At 41.8% G+C, this 26,859-nt stretch overlaps 2 protein-coding genes across 4 annotated transcripts in view; both read left to right on the top strand.

The window, feature by feature from the left end:
• The window catches only part of LOC121333158 (ras-related protein Rab-10-like), a 61,602-nt gene that overhangs the window by 27,249 nt on the left and 7,494 nt on the right, over positions 1–26,859 (top strand). For 2 of the 3 annotated variants that reach the window (XM_041399256.1, XM_041399257.1), the window contains one exon: positions 3,890–4,271. The exons of the other annotated variant lie outside the window; for it this stretch is intronic. In XM_041399256.1, the coding sequence (XP_041255190.1) occupies positions 3,890–3,964 (75 nt within the window). In that variant the 3' untranslated portion in view covers positions 3,965–4,271. Of the gene's footprint in view, positions 1–3,889; positions 4,272–26,859 lie in introns of those variants that run through there. 3 annotated transcript variants of the gene reach the window in all.
• Positions 11,297–26,859, top strand: part of GAREM1 (GRB2 associated regulator of MAPK1 subtype 1) — a 102,750-nt gene continuing 87,187 nt past the window's right edge. The window contains exon 1 of the mRNA XM_041399255.1: positions 11,297–11,739. Within this exon, the coding sequence (XP_041255189.1) occupies positions 11,619–11,739 (121 nt within the window). The 5' untranslated portion in view covers positions 11,297–11,618. The remainder of the gene's footprint in view (positions 11,740–26,859) is intronic.

Raw genomic sequence — 26,859 nt, 5'->3', positions numbered from 1 at the left:
TTCATTTCATGAAGTTCTCTGCCAGTCTTTGTCAACTGTCACTGTTAAATATAAACAAAATGATTGGAGTAATTAAGTAGGATCGTTTTTTAATAAGAGTAAAAATCCTCAAATTTAAGGAAGTTATAAATAATGGTAACCTTAGTTCTAGTCTCTTCTGTTTGTTTCTCCAAAGCTTCTAATTTTTCAGCAAGCACTCCAGGTCCGACTTTGACTGGGAACATGATATAGATAAAGCAAAATCCTGTCACTCTTTCAAACCCACAGTGAGCCCCACCTTCAAAATAACTTAACCAGTATCAGAATACCAAAAACTGGTGTTGGAGAAGGTGGATCCACCGTTAACCTGAGTAGGTTTTCAGCAAGGAATGGGCAGCTGAGCTTAATGGAGATTTATATATTTACTCCATTAGAAACCTTTCAGAGAGGTTGTTGGGGTTTTTTCATTACATTTTCCTTTGTATTCCACCCTAGCTTTCGTGCCTTGGTTAAAAAAAGAAAAAGAAAAAAAAAGGTAGCTGAGCTGTCTCATCACAATTCCTCTGTCTAGGTATCTATTGCATGCCAGTGATACAAATTCTGCTTAGAAGTGGGCAGGAGAGACAGCCAGAAGGGAAGTTTTAAGCAGGAAGTTTAAAACTGGCTTGTAGAGATGCCTGCCAGTTAGGTGAGACATGTCTGCTGTGCTATTTAACAGGAAAAACTAGTATTTAATAGCAGGAAGTTTCAGCATCTTACTGAAATCACTGCAGGGTACAGAGGCATCTGTGTCTGGGCGGCGTTTTCAAATCCTCACTTTGCCCAAGATACTGAAGTGGAAACTCCACCTTCTTGGTACCATTTTGGATCTTCTCACCTTTCCACAGTTTGTTGGCTGACTAGTGGGGCAGTGAGTTACAAGCACCTGAGCTGAAATGTGAGCTGGAAGTGTTAGTGTTCATGGAGCCCTGGAGGAGGAATGCCGCCTGCCTTGTTCTCACAGGTGGGAGAGATTTGCATACCTCCCTGCTATAATTTCGGGAGAGGGGGTGCCCCACCTCTCCCAAGGCTTGGCTGAGGCTGAGCACTACGTGGGATTGCCCAAATCTGATCATTGCTTCAGCGCTTTATGCCGGACTTGTAGTATCTCTTTAGATTATGAATGTGCACTTTTTAAATATGTGTGCAGCACATTTGCTTAAACAGATCCCAGGTCCTTATTTGCTTCACAAAGGCCCTATATGGAACAGTCTTACAAACTGAAGTGATTAATAGTCCTCAACTTTTAAATGAATTTTAAAATGGCTGTTCTTTATTTTTGTGGAGTGGTGGTTCTTGTCTGTCTGTCCTGGCTAGTTCGTAAATGAACTAACAAATAATGACTTTAGAGATTATAAGAAATGTTGCATTATCAAATATGTTTCATCATTCTTAATCACTTAACAGTACTGAGGATCTTTGCCAAGGACATATGAAGAGCTTACTTATCATCTAAAAGTACTATTGAGTAGTAAAATAGTAAGGATGCAAATAAGTATCCTAAGTGTTTAAGGAAATGTAAGTTTCTCCCTTTTGACTGGAAGCATGAAGTTTGGTCTTGAAGTATAATCTGCAACATCTTCAAATTACCTGTTTCCTCTAAGTAAGTGAAACTTGAATTCTGAAACTGTTCAAACAGGGATTTTCTAGAGCACTTTTACTACCTAAAGTGGTTGTTTTCTCCAGAAAAAGCAGGGGTGAAACAAAACCTATATAGTTGATGTTCACAACAATCAATGCTCAGTGTTATTTCTTGGTCTCTATTGAGTGAAATTAAATTTCCTCCTGTACCATTATCTTCCAAAGCTTTTATTTTCCCCTCAGACTCTTATCTCTAAATCAGAGTGGTATCTTGTTTCTTGAGGTGACAAGGTTATATTTGTGTAATTTTGATTCTGCCTTGCTCCCTTTTTTAAAAAGATCTTCATACTTTTAATTTACTGAATATGCTTACAGACTATCAAATACTGTCTCTGCCTAGCAGACATCATAATAGCTAATGCCTGTACTTCCCACAACTGTGTAAAAAGTTAAAACTAATCAGAAGCTATAAAGCTGCATGTTGGTATTTGTGGGAATTATCAAGGGTAATAAAAATGCTATGTCTTTTGGTCCTTCCTACTCAAAAAATAAATCTGAAAACAAACAACCCCAAGTAAAAGTGCACCTGTTGCTGTATTTCTTCATTATGTGGAGAATTCATTATGACAAGAAATTTCTAAAATCAGTAAAATCAGTAAGCAACAGTCTTGGGATATTCTAGTCAGTAGACTAGACGGTATTTGCTAATAATTTTACTGATGAAAGATTCAGCATCCATCCTGGGGTTTAGACACCACAATACATTTCCTGCCCTCTGCTCCTTCCTCTATCCATCACTTTTGATCCCTTCCCAGATGTTTCATGTTCTCCCCCAGCACCACGCACTGTGGAAGCCTCCCTGGGTCCCTGCAGCCTCAGGGAGGAATGAGTTCAGCCACTTGCTTTGTGGGGATGGCTCTGGCACAGTGCAGCCAGCACTCTGGAAGAGCTGGAACTATGACTAGAGAAGAAAAAAGGAAATAAATTCCATGCATCTTCTCCAGAATTTTAAGAAGTTATGAATATTCTCAGCCAAAGAGGCATAAAGCTTATTTGTAGCACAAGGGAGACTTTATATTTTGCCCTCGTTCTGATGCAGCCGAGTAATTTTAGGTGAATCTTTCTGGATGTAGTCAATGTTCAACTACCCTGTGACTTTCTATCTGTAAGTTTTCAGTTCTGAGTTGTGATTAGTATTGTACTTAACTACATGATGCCTTTTTTTCTCTTCTTCCTTTCTTTTTTTCCTGTGCTTTGGATTTCATTCATTCCAGCTTAGATAGCTGTTGTTTCTGGAAGCTTCTCTTTATTGTCAGACATGACTGTTTATGGCTGTTGGATTTGGGTTGAGAGAGGAATGTGGTGAATCCAGTGGTTGCACTTATTTCTCCATGCTTGGTTGGTAAACCTGCCAAGACACAGGCAGCAGAGTGGCAGGTAGAAAAGTTGGGGCTTTCATTTTCCTGGGCATGTGACAATATTCTGTGTCTTTGTGCCCTAGTTCAGGGTTCAGTGTTCATAGTTTCAGAGAACAAGATTGCGACATGTTCTGAATTGCACAACTGGGTTTGATTGTTTCTCTGGTCAACATTAATTATCTAGTTGAGTTCATTGCTGAAAGGAAGAGTCCTGGTTTTGATGATTTTCATTTTTGTTACAATCTGCTTTTGCAATCAGTACATAAATGTTTTACAAGGGTGGAGTGCTATTTTGATAGTTTATCATGATAAAGACTGAACTGTTTCCATTTGGGGGTTATAAAATAGAGGCAAGAAAACGGAATTTTAGTGAATTTCACAAAACAAGTTAACATCTTTTATAACAGTTAATAGCCTGTACTAATATTCTGTATTACATGTTCCTTTCAACTGGACTTTTCCAACACATGCTCAGTACTTCAAAGATAAGGGTACTTAACTGAAAATCAGCTAAAATTGGTGTAGTCAACAGAAGAACCTGTACTTATAGAACAGTTTGTGTGAGTAAAGATTTACAGGATTGGCAAGTGTGGTTTGTACTGACTCCTCAAAAGACATTTTCTGTTACCTTCAGACTTAGGAGAGATGTTTGAGGCAGCTAAAGAATGGAAAGATGCCAAATGGGACTTGCGTAGGCATCATTTTCCATCCAATTTATTAGAAAACTTCAATCATTTAATTAAATATTCAAAGGAAAAACATATCCAGTGACTGCACCAAATATTTTACATTAAAGTATGTGAAAAAGCAAACTTTTCAACCGTTGTGTTCTAGTTATCTTAATGAAGTGTTTGCTTTTGTTTGTTTTTCAGAAATCCAGTGTATTACATGACTTAGACGTTGTGTCTCTAAATGAAACTAAGAAGAGAACCTGCTGTGCATTCTAAAATATTGTTTCATATTCCATTTTCTCTTCAGGAAATATCAAGTGTTACAAAGGAACATATAAGATTTTAAAAGTGAGCCTGTAATCCAAAAATACAGTGTTTAAGCATTCTTTGTATTACACAGACATTGTTGCCAAATTTTTTTATATGTTTATATTATATTTTCATATTTTTAATGTGAAGATAAAACAGTTATCTGATTTCGGAATTATTAGGTGCTTCACAGGGTGACAGTGCTTGAATGTAAATGTTTGCAGAAATTAAGTCTAAGTGTACTAATTTTCTGTTATTAAAAACACACCCTTCACTTTCTTGTATGTTATTTATACCAGATTTGTAATACAATGAACATTGACATCATCACACAAGCAACCTTCTGATATATGAAATCATATATCATCTCTTTAAGTACCTCATACTTACTGCAGTCCCATAGACAAGTCTCAGAGAATTTTTGGCTTGGTTTCTTCTATACCCATTTCAGACACATACATGCTACTTCAATACCCCTGAATAGGGACTCTGCAAAGGTAATGTCTGAGAGAAAGGGATAGGCCATATAAAGATTGGTGTCATAGAATGGTTTGGGTTGGAAGAGAGCTTGAAGATCATCTAGTTTCAGCCTCCCTGATATGGACAGGGAAAACTTCCACTAGAGTACGTTGCTGGACATTCCTAAGAATTCTGAAAGCATGGAAGAACAGAATGCATCCAGTAATAATAATGTTTATGTTATTTAAATTTCATAATTCCTTAAAATAGTTTACGCAGGTGTTAGCTGCATACCCGCATTTTCAAATTTTTTTTTGTCATTTGTGGCAAAAAATGAAAGGCTTTCTTTGATACTGTGTTTATTGTATTTATGTTGTTTTCTCAAAGTGTAAATAGAGGAGGTATCTGATTATGCTCATGTAGATTTGTTTTATATAGACTTGTAATATCTTTAAAAATCCGTGGAGAATATCTTATTTAATTTTAAACAAGGGCAGAATCAGGATGCTGGTTACTTTTTCTTTAATCAAAAGCAAAGCATAACTTAAATCTGCAAGATAAGCAAAAAGCAAACACAGGTTAAGAAAACTGAAGAATTGTAGTGACTATACTGTCTTCTTTTTTTATCCTTGCATAGGAGATGTGGTTGTTTTATCATCATTTTAAATGACTAATGCTGTTGTGCAAAATTGTGTTTTGATCCATCTCAGTACATCCAAAATAACTAGCCCCACTGGCTTACTTTCTGAAATGCCACTAACCTTCTGAAATACACTTGCTTCTTTTTTGAGGGCTGTTTGCAGATTGTCATAATATCAAAATATTACTAAATTTGGTATTGAGAAAGGGAGCTCAAATGGAGCACATGGGACCAAATGTGCCTGAGCATAGTGCCAGGTTTATATGCCCCTAGCCCAGTTAGTGTGCCTGCAGAAATGTTGCAAAAGGATGGGCTGGGCTCTGTATCTCTGTATTTACAGCTGCTCTTGACTACTCATCGTGGCCAGTCACTGAAGCTAGTGCTTTTCACAAAATCTGAAAACAAGGAACAAAGGATAATCCCTGCCTTCATTAAAACCATAGCAGAGGAAGGAAATAGTGCTGGAAGGGATTTTGAGAGTGTGTCTGGGTTCTCATCATATCTCAACCTCTGATCAGCTGCCCCGATGTAATGCAATAAGCTGGTCAGAGACCTGCAGTGGTGGAGATTTCAGAGTGTCTCTGGCTGGCAATAGTCCTTACTTAACTGGTCTGCTAAGCAGGAAATTTCCTAATACCTAACCTAACCGGTACACATGGGAGGCAGGCAAACTTTCCATGTGTACCAGTTAGGTTAGGTATTAGGAAATTTTTCCTAATCCTTTCCTCTTGATGCAGGCAAACATCTCTAGCTGCTCTCTTCTCTCTCTTCTCTCTTCTCTTTTTTCTCTCTCAAGAGAATTCCCAACCTTGCTACCTTCCCTTGTAGTTTGGATTTTCAGAATCTTTAGCCCTTTTTGTCTCCCTCCTCTTAAGGTTCTTGGGTTGGTTCTCAGCTATCCTGGACTGTAGACCTGAAAACTGAGCAGACTATTCCAGTTTAAATAAAAACAGCTGGATAAATTTAAATTATGTTTTCAGTATCTTACTTGTGATACTCCTATTTATGCATTCCAGCATCAGCATAATGCAAGGTAGCCTAGCACCACTTGTGATCCATAGAACTGCTTTTTTTATCCTGCTACGTACTTGTGCAGTTGATTATTCCTTTGGATGTGTAAAACCTTCTGTTTCTCCTTGTTCAGTGGCATTTCAGTTGCTCCAGTCTGCCAAGATCCCTCTGAATTGTAATGTTGTGCTCCAGCATAGTTGGAGCCTCTTCCTATAAATACAGTCTCCAAATATAAGTGCACTCTGTTCAGTCATCAGTGATGTTGATGAAGGTCCTGGATGGTTCTGGATCCAAGATGGATCTAAGTGAAATTCTGTTCAATATATCCTTTCAGCTTTGGAGTACTAATTATTTCCAAATAATTTTGTATTTATATTGCCTAGACTGTTCATTTGGAGATTTTTTGTTAAGAGCACATTATAAGAAACTCTTATGATCCTCAGTCTTCCCCATCCACAAAGCCCATTAAAACCCCTTTATTTAGTAGAAATTAACTTAATTAGTTAGTATATTATATCAGTTTGGTATTTCCTTGCCTCCTTGAGAGAGATGCAATCCCTTTTGGGTTTTCTGGAACCTCATTCTGTTCATCCTTGGAAATAATCAGTAGCAATTTTAACATAGTTTGAACCATAACGGAGTTTCACCAGGTCCAGTCTGTCCAAGAATCTTTAACTTGTCTATGTATTTTCCAGTTTATTTGTTCCTTTTTCTAGCCTTAGACTTCTGTTGGTGGTGGTAGAGTGAAATCACATTGCCTTCTAAAATTCAAGGCTGAGGTTGAAAGTATCAGCATCACCAGTGATGATTAAATAGAGTTTCACCTCTGTGGAATAACAGACCAATTTTTTCCTTAGTATTCTTACTATGCATCTTATCAACAGGCTTGCTATCTTTAAAATCTAATTTTCTAACTTTCTGGGAGCTTATCTTTCAGGTTTTGTCCATACACAGTCTATATATTTATTAATAATTTAGTAATTTGACCTACTTTCTATTTTATTTCAGGTCATTGAAGATCTCATGATTCATCCAACTTAATCTTTATTTCACTTCCTTCCCTTCCTCTGTAGAGATCAAATTCTGCAGTTTTGCATTTCAACAGTAGTTCTCTGATGAGCTTTCAAAGCTGTCCTGAACTCACAGTTCATCCACTGGTTTTCTAGGTTTAAGCCTCCATGTAATTCCTCCTTCTTTTTCTAACAGTGAAAATAGATTAAAAAGGGTCAGATTAATTTGTAATTTTTATTTCTTTCCTTTATAGCTAATGAGAATTTCAAGTAAGGAATTTCTTCAATTCATTTTTCCTTCATGCAGTTTCCTACCACTTGTGCTTAGGTATGATCCAGTCCCACCTGAGGGAGATGCAGATACTCAGGTTCCCATGGCAGTTTTTGTAGGATGCTGACTCTTGCTAGCTGATGCTTTACCTAACACTCCATGAGCACCATGAGTGCTCTCCTTTCACATCTCCTGGGGCAAAACAACTGCCTTTTTCCAAAGATACTCATTGTAGATTACAAGAGTGTGCCAATGGGGAATAAACACAACTCTCAATAGAAAACACCAACAAAAGTTTAGCTTGGACATCTTGGAAATGGATGGAAAAATTGGAAAAATTTCTTCACGAAAATTTCTTCATGGAAAGGGTTATTAAGCATTGGAACAGGCTGCCCATGGAGAGGGTAGAGACACCATCCCTGGAAGTGTTCCAAGAAATAACTTGTGGTACCTTGTGCTGTGCTTTAGTTGACAAGGTGGTGTTTGGTCAAAGGTTCTGCTCAATGACCTTGCTGGTCTGTTCCAACTTAAATAATTTTATAATTCTGAGATTCAGAGAAAGAAATTTAGGATCTGATTCTGAAATGATCACTGCATCTTCTGTTACATCCCACTGGATTTGTAAATATTAGGAAAATTGTGCCTTTGGTATGAAAAAAAATCATATAGGAACAATGAATGCAAATTATTGGGGTGTTTTTTACAGAAATACCAAATATTATGGTTTCCCATGAAACTTACTGTATAAAGCTCAGTTTTATTGGATGTGTGCACACAACACTGCAAAGCATGTTACCAGACTCATACTAAAATGAATTTGTTATGAACAGTTCCTTTTCAGATGTTAACACATACATGAACTGAGGTTGATCTGAAATGCTTTAAAAATAATGTTATTGGCAATGGAATACATACATACTACAGATTTTACAGACTGTTGCATAAATGTGTTGTGAAATCAATGTGCAAGTCAATTCAAAATGCTTTCAAGAATAATTTCAGGGATTATTCTGGGTCCTTTTGCCACTGCTTATGGTTTTATGGCAAGAATTTTCTGTTGATTCATAAAGACTGTCCCTGAACACCACCTGAAAGGCACATAGACAAAAACTAAGACAAAAACTGAGACGTTGTGAAACTGAGGCCCTGGCCCTAGGGTAGATTTGCTCTTCAGGTCTGGTGGCTTCATTAGCATTTTACACCTGTAGGAGACTGCTAAGAGATCACACTAAGGCATTGCTAGACATCAGGAAAATTATCTCTAAAGTGTTAATTATACATCAGGTGCAGTTAAAACAAGAAATTTCTGGTTTGTGCTGGTGATTTGAATGCCATTTATGTACTATTAGAATATATTCCAAGGAGGTGGAGCTGGAGTACAGTTAGGAGACATAACAAAGTGACTCCAAGAGCAAGAACAAGACATTTAAATACTAATGAGCATTATGAACTCTCTGCCTGGAGATAACTGAATGAAATTTAGATAGTATCTAGAAGTTACGTTTTTTTTAAATGCACATTGTTCCAGTAAAATGGTTAAGAGTGGGCTGGTTTTTCACTGGTTGGAGAGAACACAAGCACACTTATAGGAAGGCAGATTTAAAGGCCATAGGACATCTAGTACGGAAGAATGAAAAAATGTTTCAAGAAAAATCAACAAAACTATTTCTGTGTGAAAGACGCTTTTTTTCCCAGACAGCAGAAGTGCATAATGTCTGAGAGAGACACATGCTGTGAGATGGTATCTCTCCTGGAATTAATGGTACTCAAGATAGTGTTTAAGAACAATTCCTGACAGACTAGTGCTTCAAGTCCTGGTGAATCCCAGTCTGATCTGATTTGCTTCATTTTACGTACTGCACCTGGAAACCTCGTGGAGCCTGAATGAACTAAACACACATGTTCCATATTTTAGCAATAATGCTCTTAGCAGCAGTGCTCAAATTCACTGATGACACAAAGTTGTGAGGAGTGGCTGATACCTGGTGACCTGATGGAAAGCAGCTCTGAGGAGAAGGACCTGAGGGTCCTGGTGGACAACAAGCTGTCCATGAGCCAGCAGGGTGCCCTGATGGCCAGGAAAGCCAATGGTATCCTGGGGGGCATTAGGAACAGCATTGCCAGCTGATCCAGGGAGGTGACCTTGCCCCTCTCCTCAGCCCTGGTGAGGACACTGTGCTGTGCTGAGTGCTGTGTCCAGTTCTCAATACAGGAGAGACATGGAGCTCCTGCAGTAGGTCCAGTGGAGGGCAACAAAGATGACTGAGGGGCTGGAGCACCTCTCTTACGAGGACAGGCTGAGGGAGCCAGGCCTGTTAGCCTTGAGAAGAAAGGGATGACTGAGGGGACTTTAAAATGTTTATAAGTACCTGAAGGGAGGGTGCCAAGAGGATGGAGCCAGGCTCTTCTCGGTGATGCCAAGCAATGGGACAAAACACAACAGGCAGAAACTGAGGCACAGGAAGTTCCCTCTGAATGTCAGGAATACCTTTTCTATGTAAGTGACCATGGACTGGAACAGATTTCCCAGAGGAGTTGTGGGACCTTCCTCAATGGAGATATTCTGTAACTGTCTGGATGCAATCCTGTGTCATGTCCTCTGGGATGACCCTGCCTGAGCATGGAGGTTGGACCAGATGATCCAGTGTGGTCCCTCCCAACCTGACCCACTCTGTGATATTGCTTTGCACTTCAGTAGCTTAATTTACTGATGTTGTTGAAAAGCATTTGGTGAACTTGGTAAAAGGAAAACTGCTTTGAAAAGAAGTATCTTTTCAAGGTAAATTTAAAAAAAAATTTAAAGCTAACTATTCTGGTAGATAGGATCTAACAGCAGAAAAACCTTCTTCATAAAGAACGAAGTTTTTTCACAGTGTTGGGAAAATCCAGGGCCACACTGTATGACTAAAGTATGGACCTACAGCAGGATGAGCTTCAAGCCAACCTTGATGCACATAAAGCAAGATAACTTGGGTTTTCTGTAATCTTCTATGTCGACTAGTTTCCATGGTCTTTGTTTCATCTTGGAGACCATGGATAAAGTCCCAGTCTCTGCGGCAGAGCAGAACAAGAGCATGTCTGTCTCAACCCTCCTCGTGCTGGCAGTGCTGTGCCACCAGCAGTGACACAGGCACGCAGCAGTGTCTGGCCCTTTACCCAGGCCATGAGGAAAGGAGAGCAGCGGGAGGGCTCTTGGAACCACAGCTCTTCCCGGAGCTCTGCCATGCTCGGTAGTCTCAAGGATAGATAGAGAAGCTGGAGCCTGGAGAGAGATGTTGGTTGTGGATGTTGTCAGTCGTTTTGCTAATCACTGCAAGGCACTTTTATGTCTCTAGTCAACAGTAAAGGCTTAAATGTAGCCAAGTTTGCTGCAATAAAATAAACAGTTTTGACACAGAAGGGAACAAAATAAACTTGAGCACAGTACAGTGCAACCACCCAGGAGTTTTTCTGGTTTAATTTCCCAGAGTTTCTGCAGTATGGCAGCCTGGAGATCAAAATGCATAAAACAAAGGATAACTTTAAATAAAATATCTTAGGAAGATCATATAAGATTTCATCACAGAAGCCACTTTGAAGAATGAATGAACAAACGTTCCCATGGTGTGAAGACCTTTGAATACGCAATATGTGTAATACCTGCGTGTGCAGTAACAGTGCACAGCCTGCATACATGAACTCACACGTATATACATGACTCACAGGTGAAAACTAAAAGAAGAGATACATAGCCCAAGTGCGGGCTGCACGTCGGGCGAGCGGTCGGAGGGTGGAGTGAGAGGGACGGGCTGGGCGGCTCTGGCAGGCGCTGGCTCTGGCTCTCCGCGCCGGGCGGGCGGGCGGGCAGCCCGGCACTTTCCTTTTCGGCGCGGGGAGGAGCGGCAGCTGCGCAGGCGTTGCTCGCACCCTGTTGATTAGTCAGTGCTGGGATGGCGCTTCCTGGGCCAGGCGCGGCGGCGGCGGCGGGCGGCCCCAGCCGGTCCCGGGGGGCGGCGGGAGCAGCAGCAGCCGCAGAGGCAGCAGCAGCAGCAGCAGCGGGCGCCCGGCGGGCCTCGCTCTCTGCCTAGCCCCGCGCGTCCCGGGCGCCTGGCGCGGAGCGAGCCGCGCTCCCTCCTCCTCTCCCTCCCGGCGCCCCTCAGCCGCCCGCCCCGCTGGCAGCCGCCCCGCCGGGTGGGAGCACCCCGCCGGCGCTGCCTGTCTGGCTGCTCCCTCCCCTCCCGGGCCGGGAAGATGGACCCCGGCCCGCCGCTGGGCTGCAACCTCAAGGACGTGAAGTGGAGCGCGGTGGCCGTGCCCCTGGACCTGCTCGTCAGCACCTACCGGCTGCCCCAGATCGCCCGGCTGGACAGCGGTGCGTGGGGCGGGAGCGGGGCCGGGCGGGCGCCGGGCTGCGGGCGGGCTGCCGGACACGGTCCCGGGAGCGCCCCGTGCCTCCCGCGGCTCCCGGGAGCGCTCTCCCGGCGGTCCTCGAACCGGCTTCTGCCGCTGCCGGGGCTCGGTGCAAGGCTCCCACTCGCCGCGGAGTCCGCGCGTTGCTTTGCACCGACATATCTGGGTAATGTGCCCCCGTGCCCCTCCGCGGGTGCGGAGGGCAGCTCGGTGGAGCCTGTTTGCTGTCAGCAGCCTGCCCCACTGAAAGAGGTCCTCGCAGTCCCAAATTAAGCGTGGAAGGGCATTTCCAGCATTTCAGTACATTTTCAGCACTGGAGTCCGGGTATTTTGATAAAGTGATGCTACAACAAGGCCAAATAAGAAGGGATACAAAATAGCCAAGTGGGCTAAATCCCTTGTGTTACAATTCCCTAAGAAGGCCACAGACCTGTTAAAAAAAAAAAAAAAAAAGAGTAACATAAGAAGCCTTTGCAGTCTCCCGACAACTTTTTATTACAGTTCATTTGGGTGCTCACCTGCCGTTTCCAAGTGTGCAGCTTTTTATTTACTCCAGGAAATATGAATCAGGTCTGACAGAACAGCTATGACAGCACCGTTTTACCGTTCCTAGATCCATGTCTTGAAAAGTAATGTGTCGGCACAGAGAACCTGGGAAATATGGGAATTTTCTTATAAAGCCTCAGACAGCTGCTTTGCAATAATGTGTATGTTTATAACAATATGTACCATTGCATGGTAGCTCCATGAAAACTGTCCAGCTCTCTAAAGGAATGCAGAAGATAACTCAAAAATTGGAAAAAAATTCTAGGCTTTTAAATTCATTAGCTTATGAAGTCATCATGTGCTTTTATGATATAATAGAACAGTTCTTGATTTGTCAAGTTTTGTATTGATTTGAAAAGTTAAAAATGAGCACAGACATCGTCCTCTGTTACTTCCCAGTGTACAGTTCAAGACCAAGACTGTTTTATTACTTAACTGCAATTTCCATACTGCAGTGATCATTTTTGACTTTGCCCCTGGATTATGCAGTATTTTTCCTTTCACTCGTAGTACTTCCTCAGAGCTGGCACTCAGGAGCAGGTTAAAGAAAATAGTATTTTTGCTTTTTTAACGGAATCTGCCTGTTCATCATACTGTCAAATGTATGTTGTCCAGTGAGAATGGCAAAGCTGGTATGTTAAGGAGTTCCTCGTGGTAATACCTTCTGTCACTAGGAACAGCTAAGATGGCCTCCAGTCACTGCACTTAAGGCTGTTAATTTACTCGAGGCTCCTGGCACTATTTCAGGCTGTAACAGGATGTATATACTGATGACTTATTAATTTCCCTCTCTATGTATTACACCTCCAAATCTCCCCACTCCTCTTGTCTTTCTTCATTAGAAGGTCCCTGAAAAAGCTTTGTGGGTAGAGAAAGTTTATGGGTTTTCAAGCAAGCAGCTGTTGGGGTTTCTCGGTCGGGGGGGGGGTCCTTGTGTTGGAGCTGTTGATGGGAATATCCCATAATTGTTGGGGAGACAAAGATGTTGTGGCTTTTGTGCAAAGGCTTCTTTGTCCCATGTGTCACATTTAAAGAGCATATGCACAAGCAAGTGGATGTAAACAGACCTGAGCTCTTCTGCCCATGCCCTGAGATGGCCAGACAGGAGGCAGCTGTTGCTGTAGGTGTCCTGCAGTAGTGGTTCAGCCTCGCACTAAGCCCTGCCAGGAGGCAGGCTCAGGTGGGGCTCTGTGTGAAGGGCTTCAAGTTGGAGCTGATTGAGGTCTACCCGGTTCAGCGGCTCGTGGATCTGGTTTTACCTACTCAAATGCATGTACTTTTAACTTTGGGCGCTACAGACAGCAGACAAATCAATATTTTATAAAGAATGCAGACGCCATGGTCTTGGGGATGGGAAAAGAATGCTTTTTCTTTTTCCAGAGAAGCTTGTCTTGCAATAAGAGAAAGCAACCATGAATCAGCGCATAGCCTTCTAAAGGAGGAAAGTTGTAAATGTGCAATGCTTGTGGAATTGACTGGAGCACGGGCTGCTGAAGGATGGTTGCTCTGCATACCAGTTCTTGTCTTGCAAGGTGAACAAGTGGAGCTCTGTCGGAAATTTTCTTGATGCAACGCTGAAGAAAATAAATGCAGAGTCCAATCCAAATGTGTGTCATCCAGTGCTTAGGAAGTTTAAGGCTACCTCTGTTAGCAAGGTAGTGTCGTGTGCCAGTTTTATCAGGGTGTGGCTCTTATCTTTGAGTCAGGGTTTGTTTGCACAGAAATGCCCTCATGTCTTCTTCAGGTGCTGAATTCCTCTCCAGGTCAGTGGAAGCTGCATGTGTTTCATGCTGTTGGAAATCGAACCACCTGTAGATGTCTGTCTTCAGTCACCTTTTGATTCCGTGGTTGGCCTCTGTCTGTAGCAGCAAGTTGTTTCTTGGCTCTTGTTTCATTTTTCATGAGGTTTTGTGAAAGCAAGAATTTGTTTCTTCTGGCAAACCAGGAGGTAGGAGAGAATTGTGAAGCTGGAGTGGTATTCTCTTCAGAAGATGTCAGTCTTACTGTGTTGTTTCTACATTTCTTCATGGAGTTTAGCACTTGGTGGATAATGTTCTTAGATGGCACCCACATGAGATGTCCAGTTTTGCACTGTTGCTTCACCTTCTGGCCTTTCAGTATGAAGTAGAAGAATGGGTATGATCAGTTCAGTTTTATTCTTTGAGCTTGGATGTGCAGCTCCTGGAAAATTGCCCTAAGTAATTCAGTTTGATTTCTTGACAGGATGAAGTTATGAAATATTTATGTGCACTAAATTTGGTCCTCTGCTGAGAAGGGAGGGTTTTTCTTGATGGTATGGGAGGAAGTAGTCTTTTGTTACATCAAGATATAGTTGGAAGTAGTTAGGCATTCATGCCTACCTTATCCATCTAGAAATGATAAGTATGTCAGCTTCTGGGGGTTTTTTTCAGAGTTTGAAAACCTGAAAAACTTTTCAGGCTTGGTTGTTTTTTTTTTTAATTTTAAGACTGGTTGTGTTTCAGGTTATGCTTTTGGATGCTGTTCAGTTGTAAATGAAATTTTTTGTTTCAATGTGTTCATGTGTTTTATTGTTTTCCTGGTGAACATTGTTATATTAATTGAACAAATCGACTGAAAGAAACCCAAACCTGTCACTCTAGAAGGGAGCAAATGGGTTTTGTATTTCCCCAACCTCCATAACAAGTTAAATATTTCTAGATGATAACTCAAATACAAAACTGCTAAAAAAGTGTTGAACACCCTACCAGAGAAAATGCATGGACTTGGTCTCGTGCTGTGGAATTCACTGAGTGGGCTCTTTCAGATGAAAAGAAGCAAGACTTGAAGAGCAAGAGAGGAATGAGCTTTGTGCTGTGTTTTTCCTGTCCTCCCCCCTTTCTGCCCCCCAGTCCCAATTTGCATTGTCACAGCTGAATACCACCCCAGTGAGAGACTTGTGGGTGGGTGCAGTGGGGGAAAGATTTTGTTCTGGGAACCCGCAGCAGAAAGAGATCTTATCACAGTGTGGTTTTTGCAACGGGGCAAAAGGTGAGCATGGCTGGCCTGTGAGAACCAGGGCTGCACGTGGGGCTGGGCTTGGCTCTCTTCAGACCATCAGAGAAAAAGCTGATGGCGAAGCTGTGATTGTGTCTTGTTGCTAGTATGGAAATGATGTTGTGTGTGCTGATCTCAGGGCTTTAGATTTTTGGTAATTATTTTTCTAAGGATAATTTTGGAGGGTAAAAGAGAAATGCTATCAAGGTTAAGATCAAGAAAATATTGCTTAGTATAGAGCTGAGCTGTAGGCCAAGCTTTTTTTTTGTAAGCTTACTGCTCCCTTCAGACTCCTAAGAGCCTGTCATTCTTTTTCTTAGTGGAACTCCCTTTTTCCCAGACAGTCTTGATGTGTTTTCACAAGTAAAGATCAGCCTTTGCTTGTAGATATTTTTTTACCCATATATTGTGTATGAACTGGAAGAGTTCACAGAAATTCCCAGTTTGTGTAAAAAGACTAAGGTTTATGGGATTAAAAGACCATGCTGTCCTTTGATTTTTTTTTTTTCCCCCCCTAAGTGATATCTAGGAAAAAAAAATGTGGTGGTGCTGTTGGGGTCAAATATAGTGGCACTTGACCTCAACTCATAGGGAAGTGATTCCCTACTGTGCATGGCAGGCAAAACATGCTGAACTTTCCTGCGGAGGATATGATGGATCTCTATGAGCCACCCAGGCAGTGAAGGAAATTCTTCCTTATGCATTGTAAATGTGCTGTGAGATGACATGACAGAATTGGTAGCTATAAAGAAAGGAAAAATCTGTAAAATGGGTAACAGATTTAAAAGGGGATTTTCTTCTTTCTTACCCTTAGGTGAACTCCTGCACATATCAGTAGTGGGTGAATAGTGAGTTCGTACTGCTGTTGCTCCTGGGGACAAAGGGATTCTATTTAGTTTTATTTCAGGTTCTCTTTTTCTCTTCCATTTCAAAACTTTCTCATAGTGACAACTGTCTGCCCCAGTCGTGTTCAGGGGACTATTGTTCTATTCAGCACGTTACTGTAGAGCTGATTCCAGTTCTGGAAACTAAGCACCCTCACATCTTATCAAAAAAGATCATACTCAATAGAACAGCATGGCCATGTACATAATGAAAATTTTTATTGCGTCACTCCACAAATGCGAGTTATCTGTGCAGCTGAACAATACTTTGAAACTACAAAGAGATTTATTCTCTAAAGGTCTGAATGCTGCTATCCGTGCTTTAATTGTCTTCAATGACCTCCTTCTTTTGAGAAGCTAGTGCAGCATGTCTCAGTAGTCTGCTATTGAATAAATCTTTAAAAGGCATCATGTGGGAGTAGGGCAGAGCTTTTGAACGGACCAAGAAAGAGGTTTCACATATGCTCACACCCTGGGTAATGGCCGTGATCTGATTGCCAGCTGTAGGTGGGGCTGCCTTGTCCAGTGAGGTGTGGCAGGTGATAGTTCTTATGTATGGGGCAGACAAGACAAGTGTTTGATTTGGCAGCAAATATCCTCAAGATCCATTGTATCCACTTGGCTTGATTTCTTCCTTAGATGCTGAAGAGCTTTGAAACTCTGACTGTTTATACTGTGTGTTCTGCCATTAAAGAATAATTCCAGTAGCATCTCCTGCTTGCTTCCTCTTCTTTCTACCTTCACGGTGCGGTCTGCTGTTTCCATCAAGACATTTGGATGAAAAAAAACAACTGACAGGTTGCCACTAACCACTGATCCTGGGTTTTTGTTTTGGTTGGACTGGTTTTTTCCTTTTTCCCTGCTGGCAGAGATGTGTTCCAGAAACATTTTATTGAAAAAGCTTTTAATTCATTTAAAACCTGCAGCTACCGAATGGTGTCTGTGAAGATTATCGTGCCTTTCTGGAGATGGAAGCCAGTAGCTTGGCAAAACCTGCTCCCAGGAGTACCCTGGATTTCCAGTGAGATAGATAAAGAGTTCAGCATCATACCCATTTTAGTAGTGTATATTGTGTGTTCTTAACCAGACATTTGAACCTGTGGTAGTGTGTTAAGGCTGCTAGGATGGAAAATAGTTACATTGCTCTTAACTTCTTGTTGTCTTAATAACAGAGAATATGAACATTTATTCAAGGCATAAAACTACTAGCTCTTTGTTTCAGTTTCTAAAGTTTTGACTTTGTGAGGTGAAGCCTTCTTGTACATAACTGGATAAACACTTCCTGGATGATTATGTAGTTCAGGTTTTGGAAGGTGAAATACCATTAGTCTTTTCTTAACTGGAATTCAAGTGGTATAACTTTACGTTCTCCAACCCCCCCCCCCACCATTTAAATTACATCTAGCTTTTAAGTAAAGCACAAGATATACATAAAATCTAAGGTATTAAGGTGCCTCAAACAGTTAGTCAAACCCCTAAGCTTAAAACAAATGTGGTGTGATGAATCATATGCTGCTGTTGCAAGGAATGGTATAAGTCTAGCATAGGAAAGAAGGGCTTCGTTGTTTTCTGCTTTGTCTGTAAGTGCTGTTCTGGAACTAGGTGTTCCTGGCTTCGGTGATTATGTGAACTGGCACTCCCTGTAATGCCCCAGCAAAGGCTATGCCAAGATGAAATGCTGGAGGATATTGGACAGCATGGTCTGGTGCAACAGGATTTGATGGAAGTTGTGGGAAGAGTTGCAGTGTGTTCCAGTCATTCCAGTGGTGGTTTGTCAGAAGCAAAGGGCATGGGTGTTGCTGTATTTCCTTTTGGCATTAGGAGTAACAAGTTGGTTGGATTAGGGCAGCTTAAGTCTCTCCCCTATAGGAAAATATTCATCATCTTAATGTGGATTGCATATGACTCAAAACCAACCTTCATAAAACTCAGTGAGCTGATATTTCAAGTCTGAAATTTTTTGCTTTTAATGGACCTTCTCTTTGGAAAGAGTTTTACGTAGTATTTGTGGTCTGCGATTTTCATACCATTTGCAGTATGAAAAACTTGTGGAGCGAACTTCACTGTGCCTCCACCTGTAAGCCATGTCTGCTCATCTAAAGGGCTTAGCACAGAAATGTAAAATTGAGGTGTATAAGCAGACTGAAGAGTGTGTTGGCTGAGGATTAGAGCCACATCTGCACTGCAGTCTCTGAGGTGATGTGCAAGTCGGCATAAAACTAATAAATCACAGCTTTGTCAGGGCACCTGCGTGCTTGGCTGAGGCTTTGCACCAGCAAGAATAGCTGCTGTGTCTCAATATCTCCTGTAGCCCTGCTGTGTGGTGTACTGCCCTGCCAGGCTTGGTGCTGCATGCTGATGGGGGGAGAAGGGTCTTCCTGGGGCTGGGAAGGCTGTGGAGTCCAGCCTCCTCATCCTTCAGGCTGCCTGATATGTGGAGGGAGATGCTCCTGAGACTGCAAGGTGCAAACTGAGTGGATCAAGCCATTATGGAAACGTGAAATACCAAGCAATAGCTGCCAGAGCTGTGTGTTTGGGGGTGTAGGTAGCCCTGTGCCAGGGATTGCAGCATCTGCACACCACGCAAGAGCTGATGGACTCTCAGCAGAAGAGTGGATGGTGATTTTCCCAGGAAAAGCAGCAAATCTTGTTGCTGTGGTCACTTGGAGCTTCCTGGAAGTGCAAACGTTCAAGAAATGCAAAATTACTTGAAAAGTGTCCTTTTTGGTTTTGGGTTTTTTCTTTCAGGATGTTATAATCTTGTAATCACAGAGAACTTGGATGTGTGTGGATTTCCTTGTTCTGTGAGAATGTCCCTGGGCTTCTAAGAGAACCAAGAATTAAGATTTAAACATGGTTTCAGAGACTGGAAGATGCTCAAGATCTCAACCTGATGAAGTTGATACTGGAGTTGCTTCATACCAGGGCTGAACCCTAGTGACTCAAATGTTATATAAAACACAACATGCTGCAATTCTGTTTGTGAAATGAGCAGGGAAAACATTGTGGTGGCGACAAGGAAGTTGGGGCATTTCTCCTTACAGTCAGAACTGGGGGAGTGGGAAGAAAAGCTGAGTTAAGAAGCCTCTTTTGATGGGCCATTTTGTGCCATGTGCTGCTTTGCTTTCTGTCTTTGTGCCCTCATGGCAAAAATCGGCCTGGCATGGTTAAGGATGTGGCTCCATGGGTGACAGGTTTCCAGGGGCAGACTGGGGACTGCAGCCAGTGTTTAGGGGAGCACCAGCTGCTGGCTGGGGTACAGTGTGGGGGTGTGCATCCTCCAAAGGCGATGTGCTGGACTGTAGGCTGTGTGGGGACACTGTTCTGCTGCGCAAGGAGGATGTGGGCTAGTTGCACAGAGATTAACCACCCTGAATAGAGTGCATAAGCCTTCACTCTGTGCTGAAGGGACAGGCTGTGTGCCCAAGGCTGACCCAAGGGCACAAGTGGAGGAAGGTCCCTGCATGCAATATAAGCAGTCATTTCAGAGCTGCTCCCAACTCAGCGTTGCACTGCCAAGGCTGCTGCTCAGCACTGTGTGAGCTGGGCAGCCAGACTGAAGCAGAGCATGTTTGCCTTGCAGCTGGGTTTGTAAAAGATATGCAGTCTAAATACTCAAGTTACTAACTTCCAGGAGCTATTTCCAAGTAGTCCACAAATGCTTGGATACCCCCTCTCCTGTGTTTGTTTTTCAGTTTGCAGCTTTTCTGTTGTTGTGGTTCCAACTGGCAGTTTTGCTTATTTGCCCCACTGAAAGCTATTCTTGTTTCTTCCTGGCACCTCACCATTTTGGAGATGAAGCCGGGAAGATTGGGGTGGGAAAATGAAGGAAACTGTTTCTTTAAGGAGGAGGAGGAAAATGGCATTTGTGCACAGATCTCTTCTTGTCCATCTTTCCTGTTGCATCTTTCAGTGTGTCCCTTTAGACCATAGTGGGTTCAAAGAACCCTTGGCTCCAATCTGTGCCACCCTTGTGGGCTTCCAGGAGGTGTTGCAAGGTTATCTGCAAGGTTGCTTGTCAGGTAAAACTCACAGCACTGTCCAGCAGTGGCAGAATGGAGCAGTGCAAGGAGCTGCTTCTCGTATCCTTTCTTGTCTTCACATAGGATAGTCCTTCCTTTCACTCCTTCCATCTGTTATGCTGTCTTCTTCCAGCACCTGTGCAAACTCTGCTTCTCCATCCCTCCATCCCCTCATCTTTTTGCTCTGCCCTCTTCTTTTTCTCTCAGCATGGAGGGTCTTTGTTGGACCAGACAGTGGTGTTTTACTGTGTGTGTTCCAGGAGGGATAGCTGCCTATGTGCTACCAGACGTGGGAAAGCAAGCAGGCAAAGTAATTTTAGGCATTTCTAGAGACTTCAGTGTTTCTGGTCACTGGAGGCAGAAGCTGGAATGGCAGTTCATTGCTGTTAAAAGGAGCTGCAATTCCTTCCCTGCTGGAGAGGGGTGGCTGCTATCAACACTGAAAACGTGGGATCTCCCCTGTGGAGTCCTACACTGTGCTGCTGACAAGATGTTTTGTTTCACTTTGGTGAAGGGAGCTTTGCTGGCAGGACTCAAATGTGAATTGATAGGCTTTGCATGTAATGCTTCCTTTTCTTAGCCCGCAGTGATTGCTGGCTTGACCTAGAGAGTAAGAGTGGGCATGCTGCATATTTGCAAGAGTAGTAGTAATCCTTGTCAATTTGTGATATGATGTGATGATCCAAAAGGAGAATCTTAGGTGTGTATCCTTGCTGAAAGACTGGTTTCCAAAGCACTTAATTATATTCTTGCTTCTTTGTTAACCGTTTTTATTTAGGCTTCTATGTATTCAAAGGACAAACTGCCCTGTTTCCTCTTTGAAGGGGCCACAGGCACACACATAGAGTTAAATCTGAGATCTTACCCGAGTTGCACTCACATAATTTCATTATGGTCAGACTTTTTTTTTTTTTTCCCTGTCACTTAATCTCTGATTAATGTAAATCAGAAATCTCATAGCAGGAAGATATAAAAAGCATCTGCACATGTGTGACTCAGAGAGGTGAAAGGGCTCAAAATACAAAATGTGGTAACACACGTGTTGCTGCAGCCCCTGGACCCAGGATGTGGCTTCAGACCAGCAGCAAAACTGTGACAGCACTGCAGCCAAATGTAGGGTGAGCTGGAGGAGAAGAATTTTCTGTTGCATGTCTTATGGGTTGCAATGTCAAATGTCATTTGAATTCCTGTCAATATATAATAAAATATCTTAAGACCAAATTGCCTGCGGGCAAAGATAAATGTGCCCTCAAGGGGAGAGTGAGGCATGATGGGCTTTTTTTATTCACTCTGTTCTGCATGCTGCTTACCAAAAGTAAAAGCTTTCCTTTCCACAGGAGAGTGGGTTGTTTTTTGAGGTTTTCTTGTATGTGCCTTCTTAAGGTGATAGAAATATTATCAAAGGGCTGTTAAGAGCTGTTATTCACTTGTCCCTTACATTTTATTAAAGCAAAATCCATTCTTCTTATACTTCTTAGCTGTAGTATATAATTCTTTGAAACAATGGAAATAAACAGCATTCAGGATTAAGACTGTTCTTGATCAGAAAAGGTGTAGGGTTTTAAATGTGTTCCTCCTGTTAGCTCTTGTATTACTCAGATACTGTCCCAGGATGTAAGCAGACCAAAGAGGTGCCTAATTAGAATTGAACATCCATACTTCTGTCCCTGTATGCAGTCAGCCCACGTTTGAAGAGGCATTACCTGCCTGTTAGTGATACTTGAATTTTTCCAGGTTGAGCAGAAGGGTTAGGGTGGATGTAACTCAAATGCAGAGGCAACGGCAGCTCCAACAATCAGGTGCTGTGTGTGAACAACCCATTAGTGCCTGCTCGGACTGTGAGGGCACAGGGAGGTGGGCCAGGCCACTGGGCAAGCAGCCAGGTGGCAGCCCCACTTCAGAGCAGAGCTGAACTTTTGTTCACTTCCAGCTGTTTTTATTTCACCCTTAAACCCAGGCTGCAAGAAAGACGAGAGACAAATTAAATTGTAATGATGAGTTCTCTGAAAACCAAAGAAAACTATGCTTGAGCAGCTCCTGCATTTGGGCTACTTATTTTTAATTGGGAGCTTGTCCAAGATGCCCTAAGTTCAAACAGGGATCACTGCTGTGCAACACAAAGTGCCATAGTGTCCCTTTAGGACTTGGGATAGATAATGAGAGGATAGAGTATGTTTACTTGGATGCTATTTTAAAATATCATCTAATTATAAATAACTGTCAATGAGAGCTCCCCAGCTCTCATGCTGTGCCCAGGAAAAGTCTGAATGAATAGACTGTTTCTCTGTCTGCCAGGGCAATCTGGATTCAAATTCTAGCTCTTAAATCCATGAGGCTGGTAGGGTTAACATTTTCTTCATCTGGGGAGCTTTACCCAGCCTTCCCTGACCTCACTGCTCAAGACCTGTGCAGCAGCAAAGGTGTGCAGCTGCCTCTGGCTTGATCAGCTGAAGCAACCACTCTGTCTGTGCTTGGACATAAATAGGAAGTCAGTGACAGTGTGTTAAGAGCAATGCTAAATGCTCCCACCTCGTAAGTATTAGGCTTCTCCAGCTGGGCACTTGATGCTAAACAGGCACTTGGAAGTGTGTCCTCCAGTGGACCTCACAGTATTTCTAGACACATCTGAGCAGGAGCTCTCTAGAATGAGGAATGCCTGCCTCTAGTGAAAGAGAACCTCAGTTCTGTGAATGAAGTATTTAAAGGAGCTTATTTGTATGGCAGCAAACTGCTCAGAGGTCTCGTTACTGCTTTGTTTTAACTTCGGTCAGGTAGTGCTGTTGTTCTCTTTACCTATCAGACTGCGTTTGAGAGCTACTTTTTTGCATTTTTCATTTCCAGGCCTGGTGCCTTCATTGCAAAGAGCAGATAAATATTTTAACTTTTTTACCCCTTCGACTTTGGCCATGAGAATTCAAAATGGAAAAACAACTACGTATGGGATCAACACAATTCCTTTCACTCCCTATGGTAACAATAAACTAGGCTGGAACCTCTCTTGCATACAATGAAAAGTTATTTAGCTTTCTCCTCAATATTTCTAACCTGTGACCATTTTAAGTGCAGTTAAACTTGCCATTCCTTGCTATTTTTCTTATTACTTCAGATTTGTCGTCTTAGGTGACTTCAAAACCAGAGAGCTCTCTTCCATAAGAATCTCATTTTTTTAAGGAATTGAGTGGTTGTATGATTTTTTTTCCTTCCTTTTTTTACAATGACAAATAGTTGCCGCTAATAGTTGGCAGACATTCAACATGTTGAGAGTATCAGAATAGTTTAAAGAATTGCTGATATTTTCTAGGCTGTTGTAAGTAACCATGGTGTTTGACTGTTTTGTTTGATCAGTCATAGAATTAAATCTGTCATGAGGTTACAGCAAATCTGCAGTTACATCTGATGATGCTCAATATTAATAAGAAGAGTAATTATGGTAGCAACAGAAAGTTACTCTGTTTTGGAATGTGAATGTTAAGATGTTGTTGTACTGAGTGGTTTTTTCCCCCTGTGTGGGAGTGAAGAGCAGTCTGTGTTGAAAGATGTGTTTTGGCTTGTTTGACTTGAATTCATAAAAAGTAAGGTTTCTCATTCTGGGATGTTAGTTCTGAAGGCTTGAAATAAACACAAACAAAGCTCAATGAAATCTGTGTTGTTACTACTCTTTTTTCTTCTTTTTTTTCTCACTGGTTTTCTTATGAACACAAAGAAAGCAAGATGCCAAGGTTCAAACTGTGAGACTGCTGAAATCAGCAGAGAGTTTACCATCAGTGGCAGTGGCACCAAAATTCCAGTTGCTGCTTATTTAAAATATTTGTCCTTCTCTTCCCTGCAGTAGGTCAAACAGGGTTTTTTGAAGACTCACTGAGATGCTGTCTTTGTATATTTGCAGCTAGGGAAAAGCTTGCCTTGGAACAAACTGGATTTTTCAGTGGATTAATCTGTCCCATAGCTTTGTAATGAGATTATGGTTTATGCTGATTTGTTGCAACAGTACTGGTATATCCAGTCATTCCAATAGCAAAATTCTAATCCTAGAGAAATAAATCTGTCTTCTTGCTGGCAGGCATAAAAAGAATAGGTGGTTGGGAGTCTCTGCTCTCTTGTTAGGTATTATTGGGTGATAGCTTAAGTTCAGCATCAGTTGGATTGAAGCAATTTGATTTTATCAGGCTTTTGCAGAGGGATTGGAAATTGCAGAAATAAAGCCTTATCTCCTTTCCCTTGATAGTGAAATATTTAATGGTTGCCCAGAGCAAAGTCTGATCACAGTACTGTGAGGCTGAAGGATTCCATCAATGCACAAAGTACTCCAAGTAGTAATACAAGGCACTCTGGGGGTGATGCTGTCCTTGCTCCTTCCTTGCTGAGCAGGTGGGGTCAGTGAAGCAAGCTGGATTCCCTGTTCAGACAACTGAAAATTGTTGCAGTGCAGCCAACAGCAGTTGTGTTTCATCCAAAGTGTACTGGTGGCAAGAGGCTTCATCTGGGACAAACTATTTCTTGGGTAGATGCATCTTGCCCAGCTCTCCCTGAAGCTGCAGGAAGATTTAGTGTCCCTCACTCCATCATCCAAGGTGGAGACAAGTGTAATTGCTGGTGGCAGACCTTGCTGCAGATGAGCAGCTTTTGGGCAGCACTGGATGAGGTTGGACAAGTCTCAGGACATTTCTTACATTGTCTCAGCAGTGAATTAATAAAGAAATGATGTGAAATTGTTGTTGAGTTTGTGAGGCACAACCTGAGCTGGCTTTGATGCCTAGCTCTCAAATAAAAATATTTTAAAAGCTCTTTTTTTTAACTCTTTTGTAATTGAAAAGCAACTCAACACCAGTAGGTCGAGTCTTAATCTGACAGACAACACAGAAGAATTTTGACTAATTTTGCCTGAACTTCCATGCTTACAACTTTTCCCTACTTCTTGTTTTTGGCAAAAGAAGGAAGACTATAAGTCATCTTAAAATCAAATCAAGTATGAATCCTTATGCTGTCAAAGGAAACTTTTCACCCACTGGAAGACATGAAGTCTGTCCTGCTGATGGAAGGTCAAGTCATTATTACTTTGGGTTTGCTTTTTTTGGAGAGATGAGTGTTAAGTTGCAGTTTGAATCATGACAGAAATGCTCGTTGATCCATATAATGGGAAGCAGCACAAATGAATGTGCTGCAGGAATGGAAGTGTTAAATGGAAGCACATATTGAAAAGTATTTGGGAATTTCTTTGAGAAGGAAAAAGGGAAACTGAAAAGTGAGGCTGATTATCAGTAGCCCTAGATATAACTGGAATATTTTTCTAGATCTTTGTGCTGAAAGCTCAAAAGATTGTGTAGCTGGGTACAGAGCCTTCTGTTTTCATCTTTTCCACTATGCTCAGACACAGAAAGTCAGTTGAGACCACTGTCAGGCTTGCCTAATGAATCTGCCCACTTTAAATTAAAAATTTAGTACACTACGTTATATAGCCCTGAGATGTTTAAATTTTAATGTGGTTTATTTTGGTTGGGTTGTTGGTTTTTTTTTTTCATCTTACTCCTAGAAACGACAATATTTGCTCCTAGAAATTATAATGTTTACCCTTTTAACTTACTGGCAGTCTGCATTTAGACTTTGCATGATATACTCCCACGCAAGTTGCTTATGCTTTCTTTTAAACAAGGAAGTTTCTCTGATCAGCTTGATTTTAATTTTTTAATCAACCTTTTTTTGTGTCTGTATGAAATCAGACTGATAACATGAAGTGGCTTTCAGAGGTTTTTCTTCAGTAGTAGTGGTAGTGTTTTCTCCAAGTGCATGCTCTTTCTGCTTCTCTGCCATTAGGCATTTAATGGAAGAGTAACTTTTTTGAGTGTCTGTTCACAGAGACATAAAAAAAAAAAATCAATTTTTATAGGTCTAATGTTGCTACAAGTGGGCTTCATCATGTAGCAAAATATTTCTGGGGTTTTCTTCCCCTTCCTTTAAGGAACTTTATAAGGATGCAAATTTTTTCCCTACAGATTTCCTTTGCTACTTCAGACTGAAAAATTCAGATGCTCTTCTCTACCTAATGAACTTTTTCTGCTGACCTACATCACAAACCAGTGCTTTTGCCAAAGAAATAGCACTGACAGGCTGAACAGCTCAATGGAGATTTGACTCAGTAACGGAGGACAGTGCCAAAGCTTAAGCAAGCAAACCACCCTAATTTAATATTTATTAGTCTTTGACATTCATTGAGGTGCGTCTCCATAGATAAAACACCCAGCAGATAGTCTGCAGTATGATGCAGTGTGCAGAAAACAAAAGGTTTGACTTTCTCCCTCCACCCTCCCTCAGAGTTCACATGGAGTTCTCATAAGGAGAGGTGGCACAGCCTCCTAAATAATAATAAAATAATTTCTCCTAATTTAAATATTCAGACTTAGCAAAAGCTTTTTGTTTCTTCACCTAAAACGTAAATCCCAAACTCATCATTGTGAAAGAAGAAAGCTCTAAGTATCAATGAAATGATCTGTAGGAGAAGAGGCAGCAGTTGTGCCAGTGAAATGCTGTGGCAGTAAGACAGCTGAGTGCTAGAAGTGGTGAGGGATCACGTGTTGACAGCACTGTGCAGGTCGGATGGAAGCTGTCCCATGCACTGGT

The sequence above is a fragment of the Onychostruthus taczanowskii genome, unplaced genomic scaffold (assembly GCF_017590055.1).
Source record: "Onychostruthus taczanowskii isolate IOZ18803 unplaced genomic scaffold, ASM1759005v1 scaffold16, whole genome shotgun sequence".
Classification (NCBI taxonomy): Eukaryota; Metazoa; Chordata; class Aves; order Passeriformes; family Passeridae; genus Onychostruthus; species Onychostruthus taczanowskii.
Note: the sequence above shows the minus strand (reverse complement) of the source record. Positions and strands in the feature narration are given on the sequence as shown.